Here is a 20000-nt window from a genome sequence, read left to right as displayed (position 1 = left end):
AAACTTGAACGGGTTTGTGCTGAAAACAAAGTTTCCTTGTACTTAAAGACCTATCTACCTGTATATGAACACAAGGTAACGGATTGGAGTTTCGCAATACATCACAATGCATCAAAAATGTGTTTTAACCCGGAAAACAAAAGTCCCACTCGGTGAATATATTCATCAATTACCACAATAGATAGATTAGATAGATAGTACTTTATTTATTCCGTCAGGAGAGTTCCTTCAGCAATTTTCAGCACAATCCCATTCAAGATCAGACAAACATTACAGGGAGACAGAACAGGATCGCTGACGGGTCTGCCGGCTTCCAGCGCCCCTTACAAAAAAGATGACATACAGGTAAACATGGGGGGCGGGGGGAAGAAAAGAATAGAAGATTAAAATAAAATAAAAAAAATCGGTCTTAGCCCGGGCCCTGGAGTGGGGGTGCAGACTGAGGCCAAGGGAAAAAAAAAAACAACAACTCATAGTCATAGTACACATCCCTCTTCCATGTGTGTAAGAGGGAAACATCAAACATCAAAGAACACAGAGGACATCAAAGACATTAAAGCAGCAGATACAAGCAGACACTTCTACATACAGCTATGAATAAAAAGTAAAAGAAACATATCCACTGTGGTGGCCTCTGCGGTGTTCCACGCCATCGTCCGCTGGGGAGGAGGGAGGATGGCCAGAGACAGAAGCAGACCCAACAAAGCAACCAAGACAGCCGACTCCACTCTCGGCCAGTGTCCAGTCCGCATGGATGAGCGAGGATACGTCCAAGGTGACTGAGGTGTCCGACCCCTGCTCACCCAGTCGAGACACCGCGAAGCCTCTCCGTCCCAGCGCTCAGTGCTAGCTCCGCAGCCCTGTCCCCTCATCCGCATCTCCTCCAGTCCCTCCAAACAGACTCCGGTGTAGCAGAGACCCAGCAGCTGGTCTCCATGGCCAAAAGGCTCCCGGGAGGCAGAGGCAATAATAAAAAAATAAGACAAATACTCCACATATAAGACATTAAAAAATACCAATTTCGGCCAAAAATAGACAGAAAATGTTTAAAACAATGATTTTAGTGATGTGGTACACTTCGGACAAATTGGTTAAACGCAGTCAGGCTTGGAAGCTGTTGGCCGTGATAAACGAGGGGACGACTGCGGAAGCTAAGACCAAATAATTTTGGGCGTTGCTCGTGGAAACCACGTCATTGTTGCCGAGTCAAAACAGCATCCCTTCGATTGACGAGCCAGAGTCGCGATTTGTCCGGAAATGGAGTAAACACCCACGGAGCCGTCCTGAAACCCCACAAAGACCAACTGCTGGCCGCCCATGAGCAGCGTCAATGGATCCTTGCACAGCAACACCCTGCCTACTTTTTCCCCGTCCGAGAGCCGGACGACGGTGAGGATGGGACTTGCATGCAGGGAACAGGCATTCTCCTGGCATGTGGGCCGTGATACGTAGGCGACGTAACATCCGGTTTCATCCAAGCGGGCTTTGATTACAGAACCCTCAGTCCTAAAAGAGCACAGTCTGACCCGCGTCACGTCCAAGAGCGTGATGGCCGCGTTATCAGCGGACAGCAACGCGAAGCTCCCGTCAGACGTCATCTGAAAGTGTTGCGGCTGACAGTAAAATGTCCCCGGCAACCGAAAGTGCTGGCATGCGGTTTCATCGGATATCTTCCAGGTGTATAGAACTCCTGAAGCGACCATCACGACCACGTAATCGGGGTTCTGCGAAAGTGTGCAGAAAGCCACGACGTCCTCCCAGCTTCCCGCTCTGGAGAAGCGCTTACTGATCATGCCGGACCACAAGCTCGCAGCCAGCAGGTCTCCCCCGTGGCGGCCAATCAGAAAGGTGCTCTCGGGCGACACCTGTGCGTCTAAGAGATACAGGTGGATAGCGCACACAACACTTCCATGTGCCAGCTTCCAAACCCGAGAGAGCCCCTGCTCGGAAAGGCTCACGCCAAAATTGGAATTTGGCGCGATGAGAATATCTGTCGCTCTGCTGCCACAGATTCTGTGGACATTCTGCCCGGTTTCTGCCCTCCAAATGTAAATCTCCTCTCCAGACAGCGTCACGAGGGTAACGTCATCCCGACTGAGACGCACTTTTTCCACAGGACTCTCATGGAGGAAGTTAGAATGCGGAAGACCTGTCTCTAAGTCCCACCTCCACACCGAGTCTGACCGGTCTGAGGTGTAGAACCAACGCCCTGATTGCTCCACCACCACTTCTTCTACTCCCCTTCCCATTTTTGGAGCTGCGCCCGCTACACCAACCATCCCAGAGTCCCATGCGAAAAGGCGGCCGTCGCCAGCGACGCAGACGATATCGGAGGCGGTTTTGAGGAGGGTATGAGGCGGCTCGTTGGCGTCTAAGGAGAGAACACACAGCCCTGTGCTGACCCTCCAAGCCAGCACCTGGGGGCAGGCGTCCAGTAAAGCCAGGAAAAGGTGTCCGTCTTGGGAGAACACGGCCTGGGTGAATTTTCGATCTTGTGGAGCCAAGAACTGGTCACACGTCTCCCACTCACATGTGTTCCACACCGTAACATGCCTACTATCACACAGTAAGAGCCTGCTAAATGCATCCGAGTAATCCGTATTGAGGATGGCGTCGGATTCCACACCGGCAGAGCTTTCTTTAACGAGTCTCGGTGATTGAGCTTCGGCGGTAATGTCCCATAAAATCACACCGCCCGTCTTTTCAACACAAGCCATTTCCTGACGGTTTTCACAGAGGATTATTGACACGACCGCGCTGTGGTTTGAGTTTGAACAAGAGCAAAGGAGGCTGCGTCGCTCTACGTCAAAAACAGACACGGCGCCTTCTTCCTGGCCGCAGTAAATGTAAGAACCACTGGAGGAGAAAACCGCACAGGTGACACAGCTCTGACAGTGCAAGTCGGACAACGTTGACCTGGAGGCGTCGAACAGGGTGAGGACACCGTCCCCTTTCCACCACGCACAAAACTGCCTCTCACAAGCTACAAACCCTTCTAAAATCTCAATCGCCTGCGGTACTTTAACCTCCACAAGCCTGCCGGGTGTGGTCACGTCCCACAAGAAGAGCTTGTTGCACCGTGTAGAAAACAGCATGAATCCACGGTTGCTTTTCACCCCCGAAAACTTGAGTTCTCTCGTCTTTTGGTTCAGCGTCAGCCGCAAAACACTGCGGTCTCTCCAAACCCACGCCGAGCCATCAACCATCACCTCTACCACCGTCCCACACTGCGTCCCTGCTGCTGAAGTCACAGAGAGACGCTTCGAACCGCTATCAGGCTCAAGACACCGAAGACGGACGACGGTGTCGGGAGCAGGAGGAAGCACGACCGCCAAGCCACTTCTCCTGATCCCCCCGACATAAGATCCGAGAGCAGGGAAGAGCTTCAGATAAGGGAGGAGGATGGCGTCCATCAAAGCTGGTAGTTTCTGGGGATCGCTTTGCAGGAAGCAGGAAGACGACGCTAGTATGTTTGCCAGGAGTGTCCGTTCCTTCAGATACTTCCTTGATCCCTCTTCATCCTGTCTCAACATAGCCACCAGTTCTCTCAGCTGTCCAGCCTGCACCAAAGCGTACTGGAAACTCCATGAGATCAACACTTTGGCTCTAACCTCCGGCCTGTTGCTTTCTCGCAAGTGATGCATCAGCTCTACAGCTTTCCTCGCATTGGCCAGGACTCTGAAAGATGGTTGCTCTTCCTCATTTCTGTCTTTCCCTTCTGTGCTCGCAAAGTTCCATTCTTTGCCAAAATAGTCGGCCATCTCTGAATGAACTCGTCTCCTGGCCTCGCCTGTGCACAAATATGTCTTAGCCACAACCAGTCCGAAATGTCTGCTCACCCAGGACAACACCTGACAACCTCTAACAGTCCGTCTGATGAGGAAGCCCTTCAGGTCCAAAAGCAGTCTCTCCAAGTCCACTTGTGTCACCTGACATGGTTCGAGTCTGGACAAAAGATCTGCAAGTTCTGTTTCTGTGAGGCCCACACGGCTGAGGGTGAGGTAAGCGACGGCACGGCCCACCGGACAGGAAGTGTGCTTGCGCTCCAGGTGTTGAAGTAGGGCAGCAATGGACGAATGAACGCCGTCGGGGAGACACGACTCGGACACATCAGAATCTGAGGCGGACAACAAGATTGGAACAAATGTGAGAGCGTCATCCCGACTAAGATGAACTTTTTCCGCAGGACTGTCGTGGAGAAAGTTAGAATGTGGAAGACCTGTCTCAAAGTCCCACCTAATTAAAGGACTGCCGAACCGAACTCCAACATTTAGGGCAATCGTGCAAAGTAAAAAGCGGAATGACCATACCTGAGCACCAGAGCGATGCGTGTGCGTGCAGAAGGCGGGCGTAGAGGGTGAGACCACAGGAAGTCAGTGCCTTGCTCACCAGCGCCAGCTGCCCCGAGGTCACCCTCCTCCCCGAGCTGCTCAGCTGTGACATCAGCATCTCAACACGCTGCTTCCTGTCTGCGGACCCCAGCGCTACGTGCACGTACCCAGACCCCCTCCGGGCGCCCTCTGGCGCACTGGACTCTGGGTAATGTCGCCCGATGGCCTGCAGGACTGCAGTCTGGTTGGAGGAGACGCCGAGGATGAGTTTGACTCCGGGAGGAAGAGGGGAGGGCAGGCTTCGGACGAGTTGAAGAGCGACGTTCCGCCCCGTCTGATCCACGCCATCCAGGATCAGAACCAACGGTCGCTGGGAGGACGGCAGGAGGGAGAGGAGCGAGCGCAGGCATCGCGTCGCTTCGTAGAAACCCAGGTCAGGGTTCCTCAAGGCCCTGGACACGCTCGCCGGGTTTAGGTCCGAGTTGGAAGTAAAGGTCCCCTCGTGGTGTGCAGGTGAGGAGCGCTCGTAAGTCCTGAGGATGCGATGACACAAGCCGGCCAGCAGGTGCGCCGCAGAAGGCGTGTGCAGAGAGGGAGTGCACAAGATGACCACGGCGGGGTCGATGTCGGGAAGCCAAGACTTGATCTACAGGGAGAAAGTCAGGGTTATTTTCTTCATTGGTTATTCTACTGAGAATTGTCAAATAAAATGAACCCAGCACAGCTGCTTTCTGTGTGGAGAATAGACAATCTCTGCCCCTCCAGGTTTTTACGTCATCATCACATCAATTTAAAAAACAACTGATTTAAGCACTAATTTCCTGCACGTTTTCACCCATGGGATTTGGATTTCAACTGTCTAATCAGAAGATAATCTTTTTTTTTTCTTCTTCTTCTAATTTTTAGGTCTTAAAAGTAGCAGTAGAGTGAAAAAACGGTTTGACTTTATACGCTTATTTGTGTTTTGTGTTTCATTGTATCAATTACACCAGGGGTCTGCAACCAAAAACGTTGAAAGAGCCATAATGGACCAAATATATAAAAAACTAATCCGTCTTGAGCCACAGAAAAATTAAATGCCTTATATAATTCTTATGATATATATATATATATGTATATAGATATATATATATCCATCCATCCATCCATTTTCTACAGCTTATTCCCTTTGGGGTCGCGGGGGGCGCTGGTGCCTATTTTAGCTACATATCATATATATATATATATATATATATATATATATATATATGTAGCTGAGATAGGCACCAGCGACCCCAAAGGGAATAAGCTGTAGAAAATGTATGTATATATATATATGTATATATATATATATGTATATATATATACGTATATGTGTATATATATATATATATGTATATGTGTATGTATATATATATATATATACATATATACACACGTATATGTATATATATATATATACGTATATGCGTGTGTATATACAGAAGGTATGTTTGTGTATATGTGTATATATATATATACATACACACGCATATGTATATATATATATATATATATATACGTATATGTGTGTGTATATACAGTACGTATATTTGTGTATATATATATATATATATACACACGTATATGTATATATATACGTATGTGTGTATATATACAGTACGTATATTTGTGTATATATAAATGTACGTGTGTATATATATATATATATATATATATATATATATATATATATATATACACACGTGTATATATATATACATATATGCGTGTATATATACAGTACGTATATTTGTGTATATATATATGTATATGTGTATATATACATATATATGCACACGTATATGTATATATATATATATATATACGTATGTGTGTATATATACAGTACATATATTTGTGTATATGTGTATATATATATATATATACACACACGTATATGTAAATATATATATACATATATGTGTGTATATATATAGTACATATATTTGTGTATATATAAATGTATATGCGTATATATATATACACATATACATTTATATATACAAATATATGTGTATATATACAGTACGTATATTTGTGTATATATAAATGTATGTGTATATATATATATATGTATATATGTATATATATACGTATATGTGTGTATATATACAGTACGTATATTTGTGTATATATATATATGTATGTGTATATATATACGTATATGTTTATATATATATATATATATATATGCATATGTATGTATGTACATATATATAGATACATATATATAGTACATAAATATATACATACATATGTATATATATACACACATATATATGTATACACATACATATATTATATATTCATATATATATATGTATGTATATATACTAGATTTATGTCTATATTATCGTTTTTTTTTCATACATATATCTTATTAATATATATACGAGTGTTGTATACCAGTATTAGTATAGTATCTTGGTACTAATGAATCATATTTGGTATACCGCCTCTAAAAAGTATGAGGATCTGTGGGGAAGTTCACACATTTGCAAAGATACATTAGGGAAGGGATTTTATGTGGCCCCATTCCAGGATGGATCTCGCATAAGAGGAAGAGGAGGGGTTGATGAGTTTGCTGAAAATTAAAGCCCCACTCCACATAGCCACAAAACACATTTTAAGATATTCATCACTCTACTGCCCTCTGGCGACTAAAGTGTCACGCTTCATGTGTCAGGTAAAGTGCGACCAAAGAACCACAGACTGAAATATGCATTTACCTGCTGGGCACAGTGAGCAAGCAGAACAGTTTTTCCAGCACACGGTCCTCCAGTCAGCACCAGCGGACCCCGGCTGTCCCGCCGCTGCACGTAGACCCGGATCTAAGAGGAGTTCACTTCAGTTTCCTTAAAAAAAAAAAAACGTACAAATGACCTCGGACCTCTCCCGTCTCGGGCCGTGCGACGTGGTAAAACCGCGACAGGACGGCACACAGTTCCTCCTGTTCGACTCCCTCTCTGGCCGGGGCGTCCGCCGCCCGCCGGTCCGAGTTTGAGACCCGGCCCTCAATCGACGCCGTCAGGTCGGCGTACACCTGGCGGCACAGGAGCCGGGCGTAGCCCCGCCTCCTGTGGGCGGTGTAACCGTGGCGACGGTCACACTCGGTGGCGGCGGCGTAGGCCGCCAGCCCGCGCGAGTCGACGAGGCCCCTCAGGAAGTTGTCGATCAGATCCGAGAGGAGGTCTCTCTCGGCTGCGGCGGGTTCCTGGAAGTCCAAGCAGGAGATGTCGTTTGGACATTTGGAGTCTGAGGTAAAAAAAACATTTACAGTTTATCGTATTATGTCATGTGGGGGGGAGGGGGGGTTATTGGCCGGCGACACATTCTAAAGACAAAAAAACAGTCCAAAAGAGACATCACACTCAAACTAAGAACAAGTTCCGCCAAAAATGGAAACACAAAACCGTCATGAAAAACTTGTTAAGGTTTCCGGGGTGCTAAAGCGTTTAAAGGAATATTAGTTGGTATACAAATATTATGAGTAAAGGATACGGGTGTACCGATCCGATAGTGATATCAGTATCAACTCCATAAAACAATTTTCAGTACATTTGTGTTGATAATAAAAAAATGTTTATGTTTTTTGCGACGAGTCTCTATCACACTTTCAAGTCCAAGTGGCATATCATTTATGTTATGCTGTTTTGTTTTTTGTTGCGCCCTAAAAAGTGTTAATACTGTAATTTACGCACCGGCTGTTTGATTGTAACCTTCATCTTAGTTGTAGTTTTCATTAACAATTATGGAGGGGTTGAAGTCGCCATGTAAAATCTTTAATGCTAATCTGTATCATGGCAATAGCAGAGTTTGCTTTTTGTTGCGCCCTAAAAAGTGTTAACACAGTATTGTACTTTTTACGCACCGGCTGTTCTATTGTAACGTTCATCTTAGTTGTAGTTTTCATTCACAAATATACAGGGGTTGAAGTCGCCATTAAAATCTTTAATGCTAATTGGTTGCATGGTAATAGCAGAGTTTGCTTTTTGTTGCGCCCTAAAAAGTGTTAACACAGTATTGTACTTTTTACGCACCGGCTGTTTGATTGTAACCTTTATCTTAGTTGTAGTTTTCATTAACAAATATAGAGGGGTTGAAGTCGCCATGTAAAATTGCTAATGCTAATCAGTAGCATAGCAATAGCAGAATTTGCTTTTGGTTGCACCCTAAAAAGTGTTATAATGTAAGTAGTGTACTGTTTAGGCACCGGTTGTTGGATTGTAACGCGCATCTTAGTTGTAGTTTTCATTAACAATTATGGAGGGGTTGAAGTCGCCATGTAAAATCAGCAATGCTAATCAGTTGCATGGCAATAGCAGAGTTTGCTTTTTGTTGTGCCCTAAAAAGTGTTAACACTGTATTGTACTTTTTACGCACCGACTGTTCTTTTGTAACGTTCATCTGAGTTGTAGTTTTCATTAACAAATATACACGGGTTGAAGTCGCCATGTAAAATCAGCAATGCTAATCAGTTGCATGGTAATAGCAGAGTTTGATTTTTGTTGCACCCTAAAAAGTGTTAACACAGTATTGTACTTTTTACGCACCGGCTGTTTGATTGTAACCTTTATCTTAGTTGTAGTTTTCATTAACAAATATAGAGGGGTTGAAGTCGCCATGTAAAATTGCTAATGCTAATCAGTAGCATAGCAATAGCAGAGTTTGCTTTTGGTTGCACCCTAAAAAGTGTTATAATGTAAGTAGTGTACTGTTTAGGCACCGGTTGTTGGATTGTAACGCGCATCTTAGTTGTAGTTTTCATTAACAATTATGGAAGGGTCGAAGTCGCCATGTAAAATCTTTGGCAATAGCATGGCATGGCAATAGCAGAGTTTGCTTTTTGTTGCGCCCTAAAAAGTGTTAACACAGTATTGTACTTTTTACGCACCGGCTGTTCCATTGTAACGTTCAGCTTAGTTGTAGTTTTCATTAACAAATATAGAGGGGTTGAAGTCGCCATGTAAAATCGGTAATGCTAATCAGTTGCATGCTAATAGCAGAGTTTGCTTTTTGTTGCGCCCTAAAAAGTGTTAACACTGTATTGTACTTTTTACGCACCGGCTGTTTGATTGTAACCTTTATCTTAGTTGTAGTTTTCATTTACAAATATAGAGGGGTTGAAGTCGCCATGTAAAATTGCTAATGCTAATCAGTAGCATAGCAATAGCAAAGTTTGCTTTTTGTTGCGCCCTAAAAAGTGTTAACACAGTATTGTACTTTGTACGCACCGGCTGTTCTATTGTAACGCGCATCTTAGTTGTAGTTTTCATTAACAATTATGGAGGGGTTGAAGTCGCCATGTAAAATCTTTAATGCTAATCAGTTGCATGGTAATAGCAGAGTTTGCTTTTTGTTGCGCCCTAAAAAGTGTTAACACTGTATTGTACTTTTTACGCACCGGCTGTTCTATTGTAACGTTCATCTTAGTTATATTTTTCATTAACAATTATGGAAGGGTTGAAGTCGCCATGTAAAATTTCTAATGCTAATCAGTAGCATAGCAATAGCAGAGTTTGCTTTTGGTTGCACCCTAAAAAGTGTTGTAATGTAAGTAGTGTACTGTTTAGGCACCGGTTGTTGGATTGTAACGCGCATCTTACTTGTAGTTTTCATTAACAATTATGGAAGGGTTGAAGTCGCCATGTAAAATCTTTAATGCTAATCAGTATCATGGCAATAGCAGGGTTTGCTTTTTGTTGCGCCCTAAAAAGTGTTAACACTGTATTGTACTTTTTATGCACCGGCTGTTTTATTGTAACATTCATCTTAGTTGTAGTTTTCATTGACAAATATATAGGGGTTGAAGTCGCCATTTAAATCAGCAATGCTAATCAGTTGCATGGTAATAGCGAGTTTGCTTTTGGTTGCACCCTAAAAAGTGTTATAATGTAAGTAGTGTACTGTTTAGGCACCGGTTGTTGGATTGTAACGCGCATCTTAGTTGTAGTTTTCATTAACAATTATGGAAGGGTCGAAGTCGCCATGTAAAATCTTTAATGCTAATCAGTCTCATGGCAATAGCAGAGTTTGCTTTTTGTTGCGCCCTAAAAAGTGTTAACACTGTATTGTACTTTTTACGCACCGGCTGTTTGATTGTAACGTTCATCTTAGTTGTAGTTTTCATTAACAAATATAGAGGGGTTGAAGTCGCCATGTAAAATTGCTAATGCTAATCAGTAGCATAGCAATAGCAGAGTTTGCTTTTGGTTGCACCCTAAAAAGTGTTATAATGTAAGTAGTGTACTGTTTACGCACCAGTTGTTGGATTGTAACGCGCATCTTAGTTGTAGTTTTCATTAACAAATATGTAGGGGTTGAAGTCGCCATGTAAAATCGGCAATGCTAATCAGTTGCATGGCAATAGCAGAGTTTGCTTTTTGTTGCGCCCTAAAAAGTGTTAAGACAGTATTGTACTTTTTACGCACCGGCTGTTCTATTGTAACGTTCAGCTTAGTTGTAGTTTTCATTAACAAATATAGAGGGGTTGAAGTCGCCATGTAAAATCAGCAATGCTAATCAGTTCCATGGTAATAGCAGAGTTTGCTTTTTGTTGCGTCCTAAAAAGTGTTAACACAGTATTGTACTTTTTACGCACCGGCTGTTCTATTGTAACGTTCAGCTTAGTTGTAGTTTTCATTAACAAATATAGAGGGGTTGAAGTCGCCATGTAAAATCGGTAATGCTAATCAGTTGCATGGTAATAGCAGAGTTTGCTTTTTGTTGCGCCCTAAAAAGTGTTAACACTGTATTGTACTTTTTACGCACCGGCTGTTTGATTGTAACGTTCATCTTAGTTGTAGTTTTCATTAACAAATATAGAGGGGTTGAAGTCGCCATGTAAAATTGCTAATGCTAATCAGTAGCATAGCAATAGCAGAGTTTGCTTTTGGTTGCACCCTAAAAAGTGTTATAATGTAAGTAGTGTACTGTTTACGCACCAGTTGTTGGATTGTAACGTTCATCTTAGTTGTAGTTTTCATTAACAAATATGTAGGGGTTGAAGTCGCCATGTAAAATCGGTAATGCTAATCAGTTGCATGGTAATAGCAGAGTTTGCTTTTTGTTGCGTCCTAAAAAGTGTTAACACAGTATTGTACTTTTTACGCACCGGCTGTTCTATTGTAACGTTCAGCTTAGTTGTAGTTTTCATTAACAAATATAGAGGGGTTGAAGTCGCCATGTAAAATCGGCAATGCTAATCAGTTGCATGGTAATAGCAGAGTTTGCTTTTTGTTGCGCCCTAAAAAGTGTTAACACTGTATTGTACTTTTTACGCACCGGCTGTTTGATTGTAACCTTCATCTTAGTTGTAGTTTTCATTAACAAATATAAAGGGCTTGAAGTCGCCATGTAAAATCGGCAATGCTAATCAGTTGCATGGCAATAGCAGAGTTTGCTTTTGGTTGCACCCAAAAAGTGTTGTAATGTAAGTAGTGTACTGTTTAGGCACCGGTTGTTGGATTTTAACGCGCATCTTAGTTGTAGTTTTCATTAACAAATATAGAAGGGTTGAAGTCGCCATATAAAATCGGCAATGCTAATCAGTTGCATGGTAATAGCAGAGTTGGCTTTTTGTTGCGCCCTAAAAAGTGTTAACACTGTATTGTACTTTTTACGCACCGGCTGTTCTTTTGTAACGTTCATCTTAGTTGTAGTTTTCATTAACAAATATAGAGGGGTTGAAGTCGCCATGTAAAATCTTTAATGCTAATCTGTATCATGGCAATAGCAAAGTTTGCTTTTTGTTGCGCCCTAAAAAGTGTTAACACAGTATTGTACTTTTTACGCACCGGCTGTTCTATTGTAACGTTCATCTTAGTTGTAGTTTTCATTAACAAATATACACGGGTTGAAGTCGCCATGTAAAATTGCTAATGCTAATCAGTAGCATAGCAATAGCAGAGTTTGCTTTTGGTTGCACCCTAAAAAGTGTTATAATGTAAGTAGTGTACTGTTTAGGCACCGGTTGTTGGATTGTAACGCGCATCTCAGTTGTAGTTTTCATTAACAATTATGGAAGGGTTGAAGTCGCCATGTAAAATCTTTAATGCTAATCAGTCTCATGGCAATAGCAGAGTTTGCTTTTTGTTGTGCCCTAAAAAGTGTTAACACTGTATTGTACTTTTTACGCACCGGCTGTTCTTTTGTAACGTTCATCTGAGTTGTAGTTTTCATTAACAAATATACACGGGTTGAAGTCGCTATGTAAAATCAGCAATGCTAATCAGTTGCATGGTAATAGCAGAGTTTGATTTTTGTTGCACCCTAAAAAGTGTTAACACAGTATTATACTGTTTAGGCACCGGTTGTTGGATTGTAACGTTCATCTTAGTTGTAGTTTTCATTAACAAATATACACGGGTTGAAGTCGCCATGTAAAATTGCTAATGCTAATCAGTAGCATAGCAATAGCAGAGTTTGCTTTTGGTTGCACCCTAAAAAGTGTTATAATGTAAGTAGTGTACTGTTTAGGCACCGGTTGTTGGATTGTAACGCGCATCTTAGTTGTAGTTTTCATTAACAAATATAGAGGGGTTGAAGTTGCCATGTACAATCAGAAATGCTAATCAGTTGCATGGTAATAGCAGCGTTTGCTTTTTGTTGTGCCCTAAAAAGTGTTAACACTGTATTGTACTTTTTATGCACCGACTGTTCTTTTGTAACGTTCATCTTAGTTGTAGTTTTCATTAACAAATATAGAGGGGTTGAAGTCGCCATTAAAATCTTTAATGCTAATTGGTTGCATGGTAATAGCAGAGTTTGCTTTTTGTTGCGCCCTAAAAAGTGTTAACACAGTATGTACTTTTTGCGCACCGGCTGTTCTATTGTAACGTTTATCTTAGTTGTAGTTTACATTCACAAATAACGAGGGGTTGAAGTCGCCATGTAAAATTGCTAATGCTAATCAGTAGCATAGCAATAGCAGAATTTGCTTTTGGTTGCACCCTAAAAAGTGTTATAATGTAAGTAGTGTACTGTTTAGGCACCGGTTGTTGGATTGTAACGCGCATCTTAGTTGTAGTTTTCATTAACAATTATGGAGGGGTTGAAGTCGCCATGTAAAATCTTTAATGCTAATCAGTATCATGGCAATAGCAGAGTTTGCTTTTTGTTGCGCCCTAAAAAGTGTTAACACTGTATTGTACTTTTTACGCACCGGCTGTTCTATTGTAACGTTCATCTTAGTTGTGGTTTTCATTAACAAATATACACGGGTTGAAGTCGCCATGTAAAATTGCTAATGCTAATCAGTAGCATAGCAATAGCAGAGTTTACTTTTGGTTGCACCCTAAAAAGTGTTATAATGTAAGTAGTGTACTGTTTAGGCACCGTTTGTTGGATTGTAACGCGCATCTTAGTTGTAGTTTTCATTAACAATTATGGAGGGGTTGAAGTCGCCATGTAAAATCGGCAATGCTAATCAGTATCATGGTAATAGCAGAGTTTGCGTTTTGTTGCGCCCTAAAAAGTGTTAACACAGTATTGTACTTTTTACGCACCGGCTGTTCTATTGTAACGTTCATCTTAGTTGTAGTTTTCATTAACAAATATAGAGGGGTTGAAGTCGCCATGTAAAATTGCTAATGCTAATCAGTAGCATAGCAATAGCAGGGTTTGCTTTTTGTTGCACCCTAAAAAGTGTTATAATGTAAGTAGTGTACTGTTTAGGCACTGGTTGTTGGATTGTAACGTTCATCTTAGTTGTAGTTTTCATTAACAAATATAGAAGGGTTGAAGTCGCCATGTAAAATCGGTAATGCTAATCATTTGCATGGTAATGGTAGAGTTTGCTTTTTGTTGCGCCCTAAAAAGTGTTAACACTGTATTGTACTTTTTACGCACCGGCTGTTCTATTGTAACGTTCACCTTAGTTGTAGTTTTCATTAACAAATATACAGGGGTTGAAGTCGCCATGTAAAATCGGCAATGCTAATCAGTTGCATGGTAATAGCAGAGTTTGCTTTGTGTTGCGCCCTGAAAAGTGTTAACACTTTATTGTACTTTTTACGCACTGGCTGTTCTATTGTAACGTTCATCTTAGTTGTAGTTTTCATTAACAATTATGGAAGGGTTGAAGTCGCCATGTAAAATCTTTAATGCTAATCAGTTGCATGGTAATAGCAGAGTTTGCTTTTTGTTGCGCCCTAAAAAGTGTTAACACTGTATTGTACTTTTTACGCACCGGCTGTTTGATTGTAACCTTCATCTTAGTGGTAGTTTTCATTAACAATATACATATATATAGATATATAAATATAGCATGTTTATTTCTACGTCATGTGTGTGTGTGTGTGTGTGTGTGTGTGTGTGTGTGTGTGTGTGTGTGTGTCCTCCAGTCCCACCTCTATGTTGACAACCTTGTGCACGTAAACCAGGCAGCGTCCGATGATGTCATCAGGAGGACAGTTGTCCAGGGCAAAGCGGAGATCGCCATCCAGCACTGGTCAGGAACATCGTGCACGAATAAACCATAACTGCATCAAACTGTACATTTCACACACACACACACACACACACACACACACACACACACACACACACACACACGCGGCGACACATCACCTGATCTGCTGAAAGCCACGACCTCCTCTTGGGTAAGAAGCTGCTGGCGTGCACACAGACTCGCGGCCCCTTCAAGGACCCTCGCCAAATCGTCCGTGCCATCGTCCTCCTGTGGACGATTTCATATCTTCCATTTGTCATTCACCTCTTTGCATACTTGCCAACCCTCCCGAAATTCAGCGCCTCTCCCGAAAACCTCCCGGAAGAAATTTTCTCCCGAAAATCCCCCGAAATTCGCGGACCTGGAGGCCACGCCCCCTCCAGCTCCATTCGTATAAACAGCTTGCCTGCCCGGTCACGTTACAACATCTACGGATTTTAATAAAAAACTGCACACACTCAAGGAGACGAAGCAGAAGAACGAGGAAGTTACAGCCATGGCGACGGCGTCTTTAATAGAGTGATTCTATGTTGTCTGTCGCCATCTCCTGGTGAATGTTGGCTATAGCGTTATGGGGTTGCTTTTCGATTGGCCAACGATTTACGTGGTGTTGCGCGCCTGACGGCAAGTTACTCTCGCCAGTACGCAAATGGCAGAACGAAGGTTACTCAAATAGTGAAAGGTAAGTGTTGTTGTTGTTTTTTTTTAGTAACCAGCAAGCACAGTACAGTTAGTAGAACAACTGTGTTTTTATTACTGTGTATTTGATAGGTGCCGTCTGAAATTCAACTATTTATTTTATTTATATATATAATAAAATAAATATATATAGCTAGAATTCACTGAAAGTCAAGTATTTCATACATATATATATATATATATATATATATGAAATATATACGAAATACTCGAGTTGGTGAATTACACTCCTCCCCTCTTAACCACGCCCCCCGCCCCAACCACGCCTCCTATATGTATATATATATATATATATACATATATATACAAACATTTTAAAGTGATTACAAGATGTTGTATTATTATTAGTACAATCTTCTTCAAAAGTATCTAATCAATAAAGTCCTTAACACAACAAAAGTATATTTGTCAAAAATGTTGGTGGGTTTTTTTAAACGATTAAAAACTGGCAAAACTTACATAACGTACTACATTACATTACCGTATTTCTTTCTCAAAACTAACGTACGGAATAATCCTGGTTTTGCTTACCGGCCTTGAAGCAATTGTATTTGGTACACGGTGTAATGATAAGTGTGAGCAGTAGATGGCAGTCACACATAAGAGATATGCATAGACTGCAATATGACTCGAGTAAACAACACCAACATTTTATAAGCAATTTTCAGCCATTTTCTACCGCTTATTCCCTTTTGGGGTCGCGGGCGCCTATCTCAGCTACAATCGGGCGGAAGGCAGGGTACACCCTGGACAAGTCGCCACCTCATCGCAGGGCCAACACAGATAGACAGACAACATTCACGCTCACATTCAAACACTAGGGCTAAGTTCCATTGAAAATACAGAACATTACACACAACGCTCAAAAATTCATCAATATGTTTTAGTACGACTTTAGTAAGCTATGAAGCCAGACCGCTTGATGGATTGTACTTTACTTCAACATAGGAGTATTATTATGGTGTGTGTATAATGTCAGACATATTATCTGGCTTTTTGTTCCGCAATATTATGCAAAACCAACCGTTCTTACCTTCTGGTACCTGCTGATCTGTATTTAATACCTGCGTAAGTCCTGAAAATTTGCGCGGGCCCGCCTTTGTAGTCCGTGACGACGCCGTAGTCGATAAGTTTCTTCTTTTTCTCTATCTTCTTGTTATGGGACATTCATCCTCCACTGTTGCCATTTGTAATATAAAATAGTGTAAAGTTCTTACTTATATATGTCAGTAAACTCGCCATGAAAGCGCTAAAACATACCGGTGTAGTGATTTTGTCATTATTCACCCGAGGAACTTTAGTTATCAGAGAGTTCCGGTCGGATGGTTTTTTACGGCGGACACATTTCCGGCGAATGAGGAGACGCTGCTCCGATATTGATTGAAGTAAAGACTGAATGTCATCAAAACAGTTAGCGCCATCTTTTGACAGTCCTTCCACCCCCGTCCTTGCACGCTACACCGCTACAACAAAGATGACGGGGGTCCAGAATTACGGTACTTTGCAACATCAATACACCGATATCTCAATTTGTTGCAAAGGAATAATAATAATTAAAGCTACAAGCAGCGTTGGTCGGGTCCGCCTTTGGCTGCTGCCCCCGAGACCCACGGCCGGATAAGCGTTAGAAGACGCCTTGGAGCCACTATTTTGAGAATCTAATGCATTGTGAAAGTAATGCAGTTGTTGTATTGAAGTGAAAATATCAAACTTCCTGTTGATTTTTGCTAAAGTATGTTAATTATTAAAATGTAGGTCTTAGTGAGACCTACATAGTGTTTTTTGTTTCATGTTTCTCTGACATTCCTACCGGAAGTTACAAGCAGTTTTGTCTGTGTTTTCTTCCTAGGAGCAGTTTGTCCGTGTTGTATTCCTAGGGGGGCGGTAGAGCGCAATTTTGAGTTTTGAGGTTAGGTTTTTTTCATCAGATCGCAATTTTTGCCAGACCTGATGTGTGTGTCAAGTTTGGTGAGTTTAGACGCATTTTAAGGGGGTCAAATAACAGCTCAAAGAGGCAAAAATGACATTTTTTAGGAGACGTTGCACAGGGGTTCTTTGAAGGTGCGTAAAATCAAAACCTGAGAACTTATCAAAACTCTGTTCTATACTTTTAATCAGAAGGGTGTAATCTCTCTCCTGTGAGAGTTTGAAGCCAAAACAACAAACGCACTCAGAGGAGATAATGTTTGAAGAAAGGTGACCGGTTTTTACAAAACTTTTGTTTTGAAGGGGGGATTGCAAACTTCCTGTTGATTTTTGTTGGGGGTTGTCAATCTATGAAATGTAGGCCTAAGTGAGACCTACATATAGGTTTTTGTTTCATGTCTCTCCGACATTCTCACCGGAAGTTACAAGCATTTTTGTCTGTGTTTTCTTCCTAGGAGCAGTTTTTTCAGTGTTTTATTCAAAAATAGCGCTAGAGCGCAATTTTGAGTTCTGGGGTTTGTTTTTTTTCCTTGGATCGCAACATTCGCCAGTCCTTATGTGTGCGCCAAGTTTGGTGACTTTTGAAGCATTTTAAAGGGGTCAAATTACAGCGCAAAGAGGCAGAAATTGCATTTTTTGCGAAAATTTTATTTTGAAGGGGTTTTTGCCAACTTCCTGTAGATTTTTGCTGAAAGAAGTGAGTGTATGAAAATTGGGTCTAAGTCAGACCTACATAGGAGTTTTTGTTTCATGTCGCTATGACATTCCTAACAGAAGTTACATGCAGTTTTGTCTGTAATGTTTTCCTAGGGGGCGCTAGAGCGCAATTTTCATAATGGGGGATTGGTTGCTTAATATGTTGGGAAGGTTTGCTATACCGACGTGTGTGTAAAAATTTGGTGAGTTTTGAATCATGTTAAGGGGGTCAAATTACAGCGCGTAGGTGCGGAATAATAATAAAACACAGCAGTTTCAATAGGGTCCTAATAATAAACAATCTTAACGACCTGAGGCGCTGGTGCGAGTCTCAGGCAGAACGACGGTGGACTGACGTTCTCGTCTCTGTGGTAGACTCTCTCCAGTTCCTTGGTGCTGAGGCCGGCCCGCTGCATCTGCTGCAGGAACATGAGGAAGCGAGATACCTCCACCAGGGCAGGAAGACTGGGCCTGCCGTAGTTATGGCCGATCAGAGCCTGCAGCAGCACCACCGTGTGGTCACAGAGGGAACAACATCAGTGCTGCAAAATATCAGTTCTATTTATGGCTAAAAAAGAAACACTTTCATCTCAGTTTGGTTGTTTTTACTTTATGCTTTGTGGAGCGGGGCGGTGTGTGTAAGGACCGGCCTCGAAGCACAGCTGGCAGGTGATTGGATTACCCAGCTGGTCATGATCATCCAATCACCTGCCGGGCTCATTAGCAGCAGCCGGCCCGAGACACAGTTGTTGGGGTTGGAGTTGGAGTTGCTGAGCAGACGCGCACTGGACATTGTGAGAGAAAGGAAGACCGGAGAAACGGAAAAGTTGGGTGTGTTTTTCCTAGCTTGTGTGCGCTGACAAATAAAAAGACATCGCTAACACCAGACATCCGGGCTATTGTGGGGGTTTGGTCGGCATCATCAGGTGAACCCAAGGGAGGAAGACTTCCACTTGCTTATTATACTATAATGCATACGTAATCATGTCCTATACGAGCCTGCAGCGCCATCGTGTGGCCGTAAAGAAAATAACATCAGTAAAACTTCAAATGTTTAAAATGATTTAGCTATAAAAAAAATGTTTGTGTCAACCTCATTTTACATCGGGGGGCCGCATGGAGAAAAATCTACTCCCGAGTGGGCCGGATTTGTAAAAGCACGGCACGATAACTTAAAAATAAAGACAACTTCAGATTGTTTTCTTTGTTTAAAAACACAACAAGTACATTTTGAAATTGTACAATTCGTAATGTTGGTGTTTGTTTATTTATTTATTTTTTTACAATTAAATAATGCGGTTAATAGTATATATACTTTAATTGTCGTTATTTATATTTTCTGAATAAATTATGTGTTCATTTTCAATTTATCACAATAAAAGAAAAATATCAAAATCAAAATAAAGTATGTTTTTATGTAGTTTGACTATTTTCCTCCTCTGATGTACTAACATCACGTGGTTTATTTTGTAGCATCATCTAGAAATATACAGAGACTTGCTATTGCGACATCCAGTGGACACATTTAGAACTGCTGTTTCTTTCAAGCAAAAATTTCAGGTTAATTTTTATACCTCGGGCCGTACGTTTTGCACCCCTGACATACGTCATCATGTCCTGATTGTCTTCTATCACAGCCTGCAGCACCACCGTGTGGCCATAGAGAAAATAACATCAGAACAACAAACTTCAGATACACGTTTGTAACATTTATGTACAAAAAATACTTTCATTTTTTCCTAGAATTAAATGGTTTATGTACTTTAAACTTAATACATGATTAAACATACATAATCAAGTCCTGATTGTGTTTTATCGTGTCCTGCAGCACCACCGTGTGGTCATGGAGAAAATAACATCGGTACAGCTAAACCTTA

General features: G+C 41.7%; 1 protein-coding gene across 3 annotated transcripts in view; it reads right to left on the bottom strand.

The window, feature by feature from the left end:
• The window catches only part of LOC133564758 (NACHT and WD repeat domain-containing protein 2-like), a 24268-nt gene that overhangs the window by 584 nt on the left and 3684 nt on the right, over positions 1-20000 (bottom strand). For 2 of the 3 annotated variants that reach the window (XM_061919241.1, XM_061919243.1), the window contains exons 4-10: positions 18435-18620; positions 14922-15030; positions 14702-14799; positions 7243-7566; positions 7082-7183; positions 4311-4977; positions 1-4117 (exon numbers count right to left, since the gene is read on the bottom strand). The exon at positions 1-4117 is cut by the window's left edge and continues 584 nt beyond it. In XM_061919241.1, coding sequence (XP_061775225.1) covers positions 1152-4117; positions 4311-4977; positions 7082-7183; positions 7243-7566; positions 14702-14799; positions 14922-15030; positions 18435-18620 — 4452 coding nt within the window. In that variant the 3' untranslated portion in view covers positions 1-1151. The remainder of the gene's footprint in view (positions 4118-4310; positions 4978-7081; positions 7184-7242; positions 7567-14701; positions 14800-14921; positions 15031-18434; positions 18621-20000) is intronic. The other variant, XM_061919242.1, reaches the window with a different exon arrangement.

This window comes from Nerophis ophidion, linkage group LG13 (assembly GCF_033978795.1).
Source record: "Nerophis ophidion isolate RoL-2023_Sa linkage group LG13, RoL_Noph_v1.0, whole genome shotgun sequence".
NCBI classification, from domain to species: domain Eukaryota; kingdom Metazoa; phylum Chordata; class Actinopteri; order Syngnathiformes; family Syngnathidae; genus Nerophis; species Nerophis ophidion.
The sequence above is the reverse complement of the archived record's forward strand: the minus strand, read 5'-3'. Positions and strand labels throughout refer to the sequence as shown.